Source organism: Salarias fasciatus, chromosome 5 (assembly GCF_902148845.1).
Source record: "Salarias fasciatus chromosome 5, fSalaFa1.1, whole genome shotgun sequence".
NCBI classification, from domain to species: domain Eukaryota; kingdom Metazoa; phylum Chordata; class Actinopteri; order Blenniiformes; family Blenniidae; genus Salarias; species Salarias fasciatus.
Genome location: NC_043749.1, coordinates 10661454 through 10676140, shown reverse-complemented (window position 1 = coordinate 10676140; position 14687 = coordinate 10661454). Strand labels below are relative to the sequence as shown.

Sequence of the window (14687 nt, the reverse complement as noted above, 5' to 3'; positions counted from 1 at the left end):
CTGACTGTTGCACGCGCGCGTGTGCACACATACACACACACATATATATATATATATGTATATATATATATACATATATATATATATATATATGTACAAACACACTTGCACGCACACGCAAAGAGGATGTCACATGAATTTAAGAACATGTAAGTAATGTAAGTCTGAAATGCTTTATAAATGTGAGTTAGCTGACTTTTGTTTTTTTCTCTCTTTCTCTTTCATCATTCGCTTTATATCGCTGGATATGAGGGCATGCAACACCTCTATATAAACCCCCCATCGACCCCCCCCCCCCCCCCCCCCCCCCCCCCCCACACACACACACACACACACACACACACACACACACAGACACACACACCCTCTCTGTTACAACAATGTATAAATGGTCAGGATTGAAACAAACAATGGACCATATGCAGCCAATTTATTTATTCATTTAAAAGGAAGAAAATGAATGATTAGGCACAAGGTGAATCATTTCTTTTGATGTTAAAACTACAACAGAACATCGGAGCAATAAAGACCGAAATGCCTTCATACAGAGTTCATGCTGTTTTCTGGATACGGTGAATGCTTTGCAGTTCAAATATCAAGTGTGGAAGGATTTTGCTGTCCAAACTCCTCTTTGCTGTGTCTTATGTAAAACTGCACAAGCACACCAGGTGCTCGGTTGTCACACCATGGAAACACTGCCGAACGTTTCCGTGATTCAACATCAGCAGTAGAATGTTTTTCCATCTCTGACCAGAGGCTATTTTTCTATACGCTTCTCTTCACTCTTCACATGCTCTTCGTTTAATAACCTGAGTGCTCGAATGAAAAATACATGTCCTCATGTGAGTTTCTGGCAGCTGCCAGCCCTATTTGACCCTGTGAAGCTTTTGAATGTCATGTCATTTCTCACTGCCTGAATTTTAATCGCTTTTAAAGCCCACATTGATGAATTCCTGCACCCAGTATTACAACATATACTTTCACTCATCAGTAAATGATTTAGTGCTCATAAGTGATTAGACTAGCATCATAAATATTACATTTATGCAATATTTGTTTTATTGTTCTTATAAAATATTTAATGGCACTTACTGATTAATAACTCTGATGAAATTATGGCCATGGAAAGCTCAGACATATGCATCACTGAACACTGGACTATGACATGTCTCACATAAGCGCTCAATGACACTGTAGGACATTCTGTCAATCTGTCCAATGATCTGAAAATACTATCTGACTTGTAGTCCCAGAGTCCAGTAAACAGTCATAAATGCATTTTATGACTTTAAGAAAGTACAGGGAAACACGGGTTGCATGTGCGTGTGTTAGGATTGAGTCACACGATGCAGGTATTATGTCAGAAGTTGGACTTCTGCTCTGCAATAGTGCGAACTGCAGTGAGTGTTGTCCCCGCCTATGTAAACTACAAAATCAGAAAGATTTTGGAAATACAAAATTTCCAAGAAATACAGCCTGACTTGATTATTATTTATTTGTGCTTACAGGTCTAACTTACTAAAAATAAATATAATTATAGATCAAATATTTGATTATTCTATTGGCAGTTTGTTAAGTTTTACAGCATTGGCAGATGTTTCATCAGTGGTCATTAGTATATTACTGATTGAGAAAGTGTTTGAATTCCAGGTGTCTTCATGAAACAAGGGGAAGTGAAATCTTCAAGGTTCGGCATGCACCTCATATCTTTTCTGTCTATGTCTGAAGGTTTATAAGGTGAATGCTTTTTCTTTGCTTTGAACGGTAGTTCTTCTAGCATGTCCGCTTTGTCAATTAAAATTCTTATTCTTGAATGGTTGGTTCCCCAATTGTCTTGTTGAGTAGTTCCCCACCTGTGGATTTGCACATTAAAGAAAACCGTGTTAAGCTTTCAAGAACGCCTAATGCCATTTGAAAGGTTCCTCCTTTTATGCTGCATGTTGAAGATGGAAATGGCAGTGAGCATCAGCCATTTACTGCATTGAGAGAGATTTTAAAGAGGGATCTATAGCGTATCTCTGAAGGACTCAGGGGGTTTATGAAGATAAAGGGCCCTATTTTAACGGTGCGGCGCAGAGTGCGGAAGGGTTGCGCAGGCCGTGAAGTGGTCGTTTCGACAGGTGGAACACGTGCAAAACCAAAATTGGTATTTTTGTTGACCGATCAACTCCGATTGTGCCAAGACGGGTGGGGCCGCGCCCCAGGGGGAGGTGTCGACAGGTTCAGCTTTGCATAGTGATAATTTTGCTCCAAAACACATTGTGCATGTTGCTGGAACCACATCTATTTTCTGCAGGCATCATATCTAATCGACAAGTAATATATGCACACACACATGCATACAATCACCTCAGTAAAGAGTAAGTGGTCTTTCAAGGTACAAGACAGACAGTTTTTGATTTATATGCATCGTAACTCTTAACCAGGAGTGTGCAAAAAGCACAAAGAAACAGAAATTAGCTTAAATCATCTCTGTTTGTGGGCCGTGGCAGACCAGCATGTCGCTCAGAGCATCAAGAGGAAATAAAAAGTATGTATTCTTGTTTAATTAATACTGCGCTTTGCTTTACCACATTTAAAGGCAAGATTCATTTGATTGGTCAAGATTACACTCAGCTGGATTAAACCCACACTTGCCTTCTCTCCTCCCTCTTTGCCACTTGCGTCGGTGTGAGGAACGGAGGCATGAGATGCGCCGCGCAGCAACTGAACCGTGCACGAAAATTGCAACATGCACTGGACCGTCGTCGTGGCACAGGCAAGACTGAAGCAGGTGGAGTGTGCTTGCGCTGGTCTACGAAAATAGAGCCCAAAAGTTTTTCATTGAATACAGTTATCAACAAATCTAAAGCATTCATTAAAATATATTGTTTGTCAAAGTCCTTTTCTGAATCATGAGCAGCAACATGACTTGATAGGCTTTGCGTTGTACAAAATCACCAACATTTTATGTTAGCATGATTTTGTTCCAGTCAGTGTTGGACTGTGTTTCACAATATGAAACACACGTCATGCTTTTTGAGCAGCATATTTCATTAATCCTTTCCTATGACTCTCAAAAACATTTTAGGACTCTGATTCCTCATCTCTGTCCATATGTCAAAGTGTCTTTGAGCAAGACACTGAACCCCAAACTGTTCCCAGTAGATGGATTGAGGCACTGGTGCATGTGTGTGTGTGTGTGTGTGTGTGTGTGTGTGTGTGTGTGTGTGTGTGTGTGTGTGTGTGAATGGTTGAATGAGATTGTTGGGTGTAAAGCACTTTAGGCTCTGCTCAAGCAGTGTTAAAAGCCCTATATGGATGACATCCATTGATCATTTTACCGTTTTGTCTGTTGGTCTTATTGGAACAAATCTCAACTTCTCTGCCTGCTTTGACTATACGTCTATATAAAGTGTAGTGGTATTTGACTCTCACAGATGACTATTTAAAACACTTGCAAGCTGCTTTTTTTCATATTTACTACTGAGCTGCTGAAGCCTGATGAAGCACACACATTAAGTGTTCAACTAAATTAATACGAACAGGACTGTGATTCACTTTTTCATGAATAATGTGAGACTGAGACCCAATAAGAGCCTCATTATAATACAGGGCACCTTCAACCTTCACCTGTCTCTCACAAGCAGAAATTTAAAATAATTCCACAACATACTGTATAATTTGAAGAAACCACATCAAGTATATATTGAATAAGACTGAAGGCCAAATAAATTAGCCTGTTCTATGGAAACATCCACACATGTTTTCAGAATTTTCACTTACAGAAGGCTAAAAAGAATAACATTGTGGTTTTACATATGCAATCAGGAAACGGTGAACCTGCTACATCCAGAATAACATACATTTCTGAGAGCTTCAGTAATCAAAGTAAAGTATTTCTTTTTCTGGTTATTGCACCTTGGTTGCTTGAATGTATTTCAGTTTCTCTTCTGTTTCCCTATTTATTTGAAAGATACACTCTTTGAAAAATATTAATGTACAGAATGATGGAGTGTCATTTCTCAAAATTTAACATCCATTTAAATGTTATTTTAACTTCAAATGATTTCATATTAACGGTTATCTCGAGTTATCCTGTTTCATTTTGACTGTGATTTTGGGTTTCTGAATTACAGAATAATGTATGGACACCTCACTGAACAGCCCAGAGCTGTAATCTTTAAACTACAACAGGAATTTAAAGCAGCTCAAAGGAATAAAGAGAGATAACTGTGGATAACAGGCTGAAGACACAAATCCACAGCTCTAAATGACCTAATAAAAGCTGCAATTTCAGATTCACTTTAGATGTTTTCATACTGTATTTCAGATGGTGAAAAACGAATCTGTGATTTAAATAAATAATAGTCATGCTGAGTCTCCATCTGCTTGTCTTGTTATTTTGGGAACTGGATATATATTTATATGACTTACAAGTAGGTCTGTAATCTAAAGGAAATAGTAGAAAATAGAAATGGAGCCAGAAAAAAATAACTGTGCACGGAGTGCAAGTGGCTTTCTACTGGCTTGTGAAACTGGAGAGAGAGAGAGAGAGAGAGAGAGAGAGAGAGAGAGAGAGAGAGAGAGAGAGAGAGAGAGAGAGAGAGAAGCAGGCAATAGAAAGAGAGGATGAGAGATGAGAGAGAGGAGCGCTGCAGCAGAACACACCTCATCTCCTCTTTAGCTGGAGGGAGAGCGAGAGAGAGAGAGAGAGAGAGAGAGAGAGAGAGGTTCAGCCTGTGCCAATTTTCCTCTTCAGCTCCAGTGATAGAGAGGCAGAGGTAGGGAAGTGATATTTCAGGAATCCTAAGAGATCAACAAACGTGTGTCTGAGAGGCAGAGGAGAGAAGCATCCTGGCATGTGAGGAATCTGCGAGAGAGAAAAAAAAAATGACTGAAGACAAATGGAGAGAGGAAGAAACAAGAGCGATGTAGTTGGCGCTTCTACTGCGGTAAGATAAATGAAATATGTTGGTGGAATTATCTGGGCAAAGCGAACACTGCAGCATTCACGGAAACCATCCAGTCACTCATGCAGCTGTGGACGCATGCACGTCCCCTCTGAGTGAAGGCAGCATTGATTCAAAGGTGACGGAGCAGGTGCTTTTTGTGTGAAATGGAGAGGCTTCAGGGTCCTGGTAGAGCCGGAAAATGAGTTTGTGTATGTGTGCATGCAGGAAAAGATTCATCGGCACAGCAATGCGTCTTTTTTCTTTTTTTAAATGTATCTGCATCAAGCACCTCTGTATCTGTCCTGCCATCCTTCTTTTCTGCTGTCTAAATCCTCCCACTCTCTATTCCGCCCTGTTGCAGTGTCTCTCTGTGCTGTAACTGCACAGCTCAAACAAACCCTGTGCAGAGGACCATTTCATGGACGCGTGCGTCTATTTATTTGACATTAATATTTGTCTGACTCTCCCTCTTTCCTCAATTGCAAAGTCAAAGGGAGGTGAAGGACAAACATGTCCACCTTTAACTTCAAGGCAGGCATGGATCTGACTTCCAAATTTCGAAGAAGCTTTGAATCCACACGATTTGTCACCCTCACGACGTTTCGAAAACTCTTAAAGACTGACCTCTTGATAGCTACCACTTATAGAGACAGACATTTATTTAATAAACCCACACTTTAAATGAAGCTAACTAGACTTCCTAAATAGCTTGTAAAGTCAATCAATGGAGAACCAAGCCTTGATCAGACTCACACATACATATACACACATACGTCACAATCAGGTAAGTACTCTGTGTTTAGCCAACATGAACAAGCATGCACCTCTGAGTTTACTTAAGGAATGTAAATCAATTCATTTCCGTATAAATCAGAATATCAGCTTCAGAAACCGATCATAACCTAAAAGAAACAGAAGAAAGATCACCTGCTGATCAAAGACAAGACTTCATGTGACCATCGAGCCACCAGACTCTTGATTTGCCTCTGTTGGGTTCAGCATGAACCTGAAAATCCCCCCAAAAAATCAACAGTTTTGCAACTCTGTACGGTAAAACCTTTTCTAGTTCAGTGGCTCTCAGAAAAAGTGTGTTGAATGCATCATATACAAAGCAGTCTGTACTCGTCTTTTGGACAGTAATGCAATTATTTACATTCTGTAACCATGTTGATTTTGGAGCCTTTGGAAGTTTTTGGGTCTGAGTGTCATTGAAGCAGAGGTCAACTCATAATGTCTGTTTACAGTTTTCTGTTTTCCTCACAGACTCTGCAGACCTTTGTGGCTTGAAATGGAGCCCGCAAACTGTCAAACTATGCTTAATGTTCCGGATAAATAGATTTAACTAATGGAGTATTTAATTTAGTCGATGTTATGTTTGTGCATCTGAAAATAAGTTATGGCAGTCTGACTTTTGAGTGACTTCAGAAATGAACTGTCAAAAGTATTGATCTTATTGGTTAAAATGTTGAGCTGAGTGGCAGGCATCAATCAGCTCTGCAAAAAAAAAACATCCAATCAGTTAATTATGGTTCTATTTAGTGTAAATTTGTGCCTTTCTCCTGCGACATGCTGCCTCAGAGCGTTCATAAACAGCTTTAAAAATTGGTTTTCTCTTCAGATGTTGACTGGGGGGCCACTTCAGCTTTTGGATTAAGGTCAGTGCAGCTTTGCTTTTTATTACTCATCTACTGTGGATAATACGGGAGCTTTTGTGCAGTCACATATGAAACTTTCAAAGAAATTCCAGTCAAAAGGCTCTGCTGAACAGTGATGGTTACGACAACCTAAAAAAAAAAAAGAAAGAAAAGAAAAAGAAAAAATCTTCTATTTATCTGCACTGAAGATTTTTGGAGTACTGGAAGGAAGGAGACAGTTATGAAAGTAGCCACTGAGTCATACACGTCCATTTTGCTCCCCTTTACAAGCCCTAGTCTCTATATAAGCTTGCGAGCACACAGTTCTGCTTTCCTGAATCTTCCAGAAATGATCTGAGGTTTCGAAAGCAAATGATAAAAAACGGGGAACATCAAAATTAAATGCCGGATCCATTACTGAGCAGGTTGCATGAGAAAGATGAGAGAGCTGAGATGAAAGTGAATGGCTGATAGAAAAGTAAGAGGAGCCCCCGGGAGGCGAGAGCAGCTCCTGTGTTTTTGCCGGTACAGCTCATCTGAACTGTGGCCATCACAAAAAAAAAAAACAAAAACTGATTGATTTCATTGATCATGCTTACAGATACTGATAATATGAAGTTTCATTAATAACATCATTTAGAAACCATGAGCAACAAACATATCATGATTCATGATGTTAGATAATGGATGTTGGTATCAGAAGGCAATAAAAGATGTCTCTCATGCACAGTCTGTCACCGCTGTGACTGCTACACTTATACTTCAAGACTGAATTCTCCTTTGCAATAATAGTTCATCTATTTCACATATGTAGGTTTCAAATATTACAAATTTTTTGCACTCTATTAACTCATTTCTTATGATTTCTTCTCAAAAAGAAGCCCTCTGCTGCCCTCCTAGACGCCCCCCCCCCCCCCCCCCCCCCCCCCCCCCAATACCAAACGTCACTTTGCACACTGTCCCTTCATCTGCTGACCAACAAATTCCGAGCTTGTTCTACTTCCTTCGCAGTCAGTCACGTTAGACTGCAGATCTGCAGAGCTCCGGCTCACCAGCGTGTAGAGAAACTTTGCAGGTGTCTGGAAAGGCTGAAAGTTCAACTTCACAGCATCTCATTACTAAAACAGGGACAGATGGCAGTTCTCCCACAACAAAGATTAATGAATGCCATGCTGCCTCAGAGACAGATACTCATGCAAAATGTGTAGAAGTTGAAGATGAATTCTGAAATATGCATGGGTGTGTTAGGTTAACACTTTGCTGAAATGACCGCATTTCTTCTTTGGGTCAAGAATCAGAAGCTCTGTGGGGGAAACGTCATCTGAGTGTGGTCCTGTTAATGACTGCCTGGAGCGTTTCCTCACTCAGGTCAGGGTCATTTCCACGCAGGTCAGACCTAAAGCAGTCGCAAAGTATAAATCGCACAACAATGAAACTCAGAGAGGCTTGGAGATTTGTTTCCATGGCAACTATGCAGCGAGTCACTGCTTCTCGATGTTTGCAGGTGTGTTTGTGTCTGAATATGTATTAGGCATTAAAAAAAACCTCCATACATTCATGACACCAATGAAGGAATAACATTTGGATGTGACTCCAAAATCAAAAAAGGAGACCAAACTTTGCTCCCTCAAAATCTTCTGGCTCAAACCTGAATCACGACATTCATCCGTTACATTATATTGGTATGTCACTGTTTTCTGCCAGCGACTGTTATTTCAAATATTCCTTAGAGATTGAAAGTATTTTCATGATTGTGACCTTCAGTTTGAAATAAAAATAAGAAATTAAATAAATAAAGTCTGCCGTCCTAAACCACATTTTTGATACACAGTATGATATTGATGACTCACAAACCACAATGATGAAACCGAAAAGAAATCTTCATTTCAAACATTTGAAATCACAAGCTTGTTTCAAAAATAACTTTTCTACCATATTTTGATTTTTTGTGAGATTCATGTGCATACACAACCACAAATGCTCACAATTTAAACCGTTTCATTACATATTTAGATAACTCATTTATGTTTGTGCTTGTCTTATGTATTACCTCCAAATTCTACAAGTTGAGTTCATTATCAGTTATGCCACAATGAACATGTGCAATGAAAAATTAAAAATGACAAAAATTGCAACAATTAATTTCTTTCAAATCTGAATTCAAAAAGTGAAAGCAGCAGAACACACTGCGCCCTTCTAAAGTGCCTCAAGAGGTCTAATTCTCAAAAGGTTTGTGTTTTCAAAGCAGCACTGCGGCAAATTTTTAGATCCAATGTAAAGAACAAAATTAAGGACTTTTTCACATTATCTTTTAATTACTTTATAAGTTATTGTTTATGACGACATTACATTTTATTTGTCAATGATGACTAATTCATTCATTGTATTTACCGGAGACTTCAAATTTGATATCTCTGAGTACATATAATCTGCTAATGGGCGCCACTCGGTTTATTTATTTATGATGATGCTATTGTTCAACTCTGCAGCTCTCCTCAACTCAGAGCAGCTTTTAAACAACTGCAGCTAATGTGCTGAGTCCAGTATTGTTTTAATTGTTGATACTTTGATTATTTCAGTTTCACTCATGAGTATAATGTTCAGCTGTTTGCTGCAGCAAACGACCCTTAACTTGACGTAACTGCATTGCACCACATTATTGACTTTAACAGTCACTGATAACCGTTTTAAAATAAACAACAACATATTTTTGGCATTTAATTCTCTGTAGAAACCGAGTGTAAATAGAATCAAAGTCAGATGTCGAGAGTAGGTAGACCTTTGTGAGGACAGCACGTATTTTTTCTCCACCATCCACTGACTGTATTATTGGTCAGCTAATTACTCTGATGATCGGAGCGGAGCCAAATGTGTCCGATCTGTTAATGCGACGATTCCGTCGGGTGAATACTGAACAGTAAGCTGCCTCTCAATATGAAACTCTGCCAAATGCTCTGTGTGTGTGTGTGTGTGTGTATGTGTGTGTGCCGCCGAAGCTGCCTTCATGCAACTCTTTCCCTGTTATAAGCTTAAGTACAGAAGGCTGATGATATAAAAGATCCTTGGGGTCTTTTTAACTGTTACATAATGAATAACATTTCTGGGATGCTACACTCCAACAGGCACTGAATGTGAAGTACCGACATGAAATATTTACGCACATGCTACGTGGTTTCATCATTCCTGCATATTTATCTATTCTCCTTTTGCCTGAAACTAACACCAAAGATTACAGCTAAGCACAATTTTCTTCTTTTTCTTTTTGCCTCCAGTATTTTCGAGCTCGACTTTCGCCTCATTTTTCTGAGTCTGTTTTTCTGTTGCGGCATTCTGTCTCAATGCACTCTTACAGCTCTTGTGCCATTTTTTTTTAAGTCTTTCAATCCATCTTCCTCCATTTATCTTTTTTTTTTTTTCGTCTTGACTATTCTTGTCGAATGCAGAGTTTCCCTGCCTCTGAGACTGAAAAATAGAGTTTTGTGAAACCCTTATGATATTGTCAATGCCTCTTTTTGTAATACTGAAATGTATTGAAGATTTGCACTTGCTGTGTTTATGAAAAGATAACATGTAATGGTGTAGAAATATGTACTACGGTGACAAATTCACTTCGGCTGATTTTAACAGCTGATTGTTTCAATTCTCTCTTTTCCAATGTCTGAACCGCTTGCTTCTGTTTTTCTTGTGTCTCTAACAAAACAGTGAGCGGTCTCGCCTCAAGCCATGAGTCCCCCACCTGTGGTCAGGATAGGAGATTGATGGTGTGACAGTGAAAGCAGTCGTCAAGCTACAGCAGCCGTGCACTCCCTGTTCTCCGTCTGCAATCCAAGTCATGCATTAAACTGCTCTCGATACAGGACAGCCACCACAAGCTCAAAAATGAAAAGATACACGTGAACTCTTTTACATTCGTTTGAAGTCACTGTTAGAATCCCTTTTCATTGGTTACGGTATTAAAAAACATGGCGGAAACTTGACAAATACGGCTCTTCAACGATCTGTAGTCCAAATGATTCCTCCTGCGTCTGAACAACCAGCTCCTCCACACCTCGTCTGAATCGGCTCCTGTGACCTGTGAGGATTATGAGGCCGGTTTTAGTCCTTCTACAGTCGCATTGTCTCTTGAGTATGTTTGCCGGAGTGTGTGTGCCCGTTGTTGTGGGTTCGCTACCTCCGGCGCTGCCGTGGCACGTCTCCTGCCCGGTGAGGTGTGTGTGTCAGATCAAGCCATGGTTCTCCCCGGACTCCGTCTACCACGAGGCTCCCACTGTGGACTGCAATGATCTGCTGTTGACCAAGCTCCCCTTGCCCATACCACCGGACACACACACCCTGCGCCTGCAGAGCAACCTACTGTCAGCGCTGGACACTGCGGTGCTGCACGGACTCCCCAACCTCACTGACCTTGACCTGTCCCAGAACCGCTTCAGTCACGTCAGGACAATAACTCAGAGCTACTCCATCCCTTCGTTGCTCTCCCTACACCTGGAGGAAAACCATCTCGGGCATCTCCCCGAGGATTCCTTTTCCACACTGCCAGCTTTACAGGAACTCTTTCTGAGCCACAACAACTTGCGTTCAATCGCACCGGGAGCGTTCAATGGTCTCAACACCTTGCTCCGGCTTCATATCAACAACAACAGACTCGCCACAGTTGATCCGCAGTGGTTCAAGGCTTTGCCTCACCTAGAAGTGCTCATGCTTGGTGGCAACCCTGTGGAGGCACTGCCTGAGCGAGGCTTCGTTGCTCTCAAGTCTCTGCGGAGCCTTGTCCTGGGGGGTATGGGTCTCAGAAGCTTGGCTGAAGATGCTCTGGAAGGGTTGGAGGGCCTCGAGAGCCTCTCCTTCTATGATAACCTTCTGACCAAAGTCCCGACTCAGGCCCTGAGGAGAGTACCGGGCCTCAAGTTCCTTGACCTCAACAAGAATCATATCAAAATGATTGAGACGGGCGACTTCCAAGACATGGTCCATCTGAAGGAGCTCGGTCTCAATAACATGGAGGAGCTTGTGTCCATTGAGAGAGCGGCCTTAAAGAACCTTCCAGAGCTCACCAAGCTCGAAATCACAAACAACCCACGTCTGTCCTACATCCATCCACAGGCTTTCCTCCAACTGAGCAGATTGGAGAGTCTGATGCTCAACTCCAACTCCCTGAGTGCTCTACACCAACACATTATGTTCTCCCTGCCAAGTCTTCAGGAGGTCAGCTTACACTCCAACCCACTGCGATGCGACTGCCTGTTTCACTGGGCGGCGAAGGAGACCTTGCACCCTCACTTTGAGAAAGACACGCAAACAGATGGAAAGAATGCCCGAGTGGTTCGCTTCATCCAACCCCAGGCGACATTGTGCTCGGAGCCTCCAGAGCTGAGAGCTCGCAGAGTGAGAGAGGTGTCTTCAGGGGAGATGTCGACTTCCTGCCTCCCAATGATTCCCGCCAACTCCCTACCCTCTTACGTAAAGGTGCGAGAGGGCGGCAAACTAGCTTTGCACTGCCGAGCTCTGGCGGATCCACAGCCTGAACTGTACTGGGTGACCCCTTCAGGTGTGAAGCTCGGTCCTGCACGAGGCCACGCACCCCAGAGTTCACCAGATTCATCACCATGTAGGAGCCAGACGTCTCCCGGAGAAAACAACCACACGTCCAGCTCCGGCGCTCCTCACCAGCACGCTCAGAACAATACTCGTTGTCAACTGTTGAAACACTACAAAGTGCTGCCAGAGGGGACGCTGGAGATCAGCAAGATCACTCCCAGAGAGGCGGGCTTGTACACCTGTGTGGCCGAGAACGTGCTGGGAGCAGACACACGCAGTGTGACCGTTGGCGTGCACAACAGAGAAAAAAAGAGAAAGAGGGCAAATAGTGCTACTCAGAAGAAGTTTCTGTTATTGAGAGCCGATGCTCGACTGGAAGTGAGAGAGGTCGGAGAGCACTACGCTATCCTGGCCTGGCAGAGAGGCCACAACCTGCCCTCGACCCGCCTCTCCTGGCAGGCCATATCCTCAAAAGCCCACACGCCCACGTACACCACGCGCATCCTGGCCGGCACGCAGAGCTTCAACCTGACACACCTGCAGGCGGCAACGTTTTACCGAGTGTGTCTGCATGTGGGGATCGGCGAGGTCGACAGGCACGCCGGCAGGAGGTTAAAAGAGAGCAGAAAGCCTCAGTGCGTTTCGTTCAGAATGAAAGACGCGGCAAAGCATCCGCCCAGCCTGCAGCTTAACCCGCAGTTGACCTCCACAGCAGTCACTCTGCTGCTCCTCGCCGTCATACTGCTGCTGGCGGGGCACGGCTGGGACACCGAGCCCGGCGAGGGGCCACACAAGCATCACAATGCTCTCCACGCGGATGTCAAGGCTCCCAGAGCCGTCTTCGTCAATCAAACGACAAAAGGAGGAAGCGAACATCAGCTGAATCAGAGCGAGAAGCTGCTCTTGCATCAGGACTGCTGAGATAATTGTGCATATTCAAGTTTAAACAACAGCGACACACATGCACACAGGTACACACAGATGTTATACACTTTGTTAGATACAAGAATACAAAAATTATACATAAAAGCAGTGGTGTAGAAAGAGATTTGTATTTATTTTCTATACATTATAAAGTATATATTGACATTGTTTCTGTGTTCATATGTGTTGTAAAGAATGCCTACCCCCCCTATCCAGGGAAATAAAGTGGACAATCAAACTCCTGTTGCACAGTGAGTGAGCAGAGGAGAAACAAATGAGCGTGAGCTGCCGATGACCACCGGACGGACACTGGGGAGAGTCTCCATCAATCCAGGGACAGACATTCACAGTGAGGACAGCTCACACCTCCAGGGTTTCGTCATGCTCATTGTCTACATGTTCCATAGACTGTGCCATGTTCTATCGAAACAGATACCAATCTGCTATAAGACTGAGAAGAAAGTGTGTGTTTGGACTGTGCAACTCAAAGTGATTGATGTAAACAAGCCGTTTTGCTTAGCTTTCAGTGCGTTAGACTGAGCGCGACTCATGCAGAAGAAATACAGTATCCGTACTCATTCTGATACCCTTACGTCCCTCATTCTGTTTGAAAATAAAAGTGATCTAAAAGTGATTGTGGTAAATTCTATTTTGAGCTATATACAATACAATAAAGTCTTTTTTCATTGACTCAACCTTGCTGCTTATTTCCATTTTTAACTACAAACCAGATGTGAAAGTCACAACTTCAAAACGCTCATGAAAGAGAGTACATTTTGAGGCATCCAGACTTTTTATGAGGGCTCTTTATGTATATTTAACTCGCACTGAAGAATATTTTACCTCATGTAAGATAAATGAATTGAAAGCATGTTGATTACCAAACTGTTATTTAGTGTACACAACATGACTCATGAAGGGAGTCAACCAGGTCACATATTATTGATTTATCTGCAGATATATGATTATAATTCCTTATATGCATACTGTTATAATTGCTTATAGAACAAAGTCATATACAAACCATTGATGGTGATGCAAACATAAGACACAGTGCCTCCTGCTGGATGAGATCTGGAACTGTGCTTTGGACTGAAACCGAGTTTCCAGGACGGTTTTATTTCCAGTATGACACACACATTCAGTTGAAATGATATTTCATTAGCTAGATCAAGGGACTGTTTTCCACCCTGAATCAAAAGCCTTTTTTTTTTTTTTTGAGTTGTTAAAAGGGGGGGGGGGGGGGGGCTACTTTCATCGACATCCATGAAAGACTGCTGCTGGTAAAACCCATTAACATGCCCAATTCTCGACAGATGAAGCCTTAAAGATAAAGATACAGTCGAGGATTTTGTAGACACACACACACACACAGACTACATGAGCACAGCTCTTATAAACACCATGGGTGTGTGTGAAGCATTACAAGTTGGCATATTACTGTAATTAAGTAGTATTTTTCAACGCTTGTGCCTTCGAGTGTTATTTTCAGGTGTATCATTTTCATTGTACTTGTACAATTTGCAGCATGCAGTCTATTTTTAAATCCAAAAGTTTCTACACACATGATTTGAATATATATCCAAACCTTTAAGATGATCAATTGTGTGAGCCATAAGCGCACGGCCTCCAAGTGAGACACATCTAGTCAGAAAAC

At 42.0% G+C, this 14687-nt stretch overlaps 2 protein-coding genes across 3 annotated transcripts in view; one reads left to right on the top strand and one right to left on the bottom strand.

The window, feature by feature from the left end:
• Window positions 1–320: 320 nt before the first annotated feature.
• Window positions 321–14687, bottom strand: part of elmo2 (engulfment and cell motility 2) — a 30158-nt gene continuing 15791 nt past the window's right edge. Inside the window, exon 23 of one of the 2 annotated variants that reach the window (XM_030092754.1) lies at window positions 321–365. The gene's annotated coding sequence lies outside the window, so the exon portion shown is untranslated. Of the gene's footprint in view, window positions 366–9725; window positions 9734–14687 lie in introns of those variants that run through there. The other variant, XM_030092755.1, reaches the window with a different exon arrangement.
• On the top strand, window positions 10552–13644 carry lrrn2 (leucine rich repeat neuronal 2). Its single transcript, XM_030092751.1, has one exon. The coding sequence runs from the start codon at window positions 10652–10654 to the stop codon at window positions 13025–13027; it is 2376 nt and encodes a 791-aa protein (XP_029948611.1). The 5' UTR covers window positions 10552–10651; the 3' UTR covers window positions 13028–13644.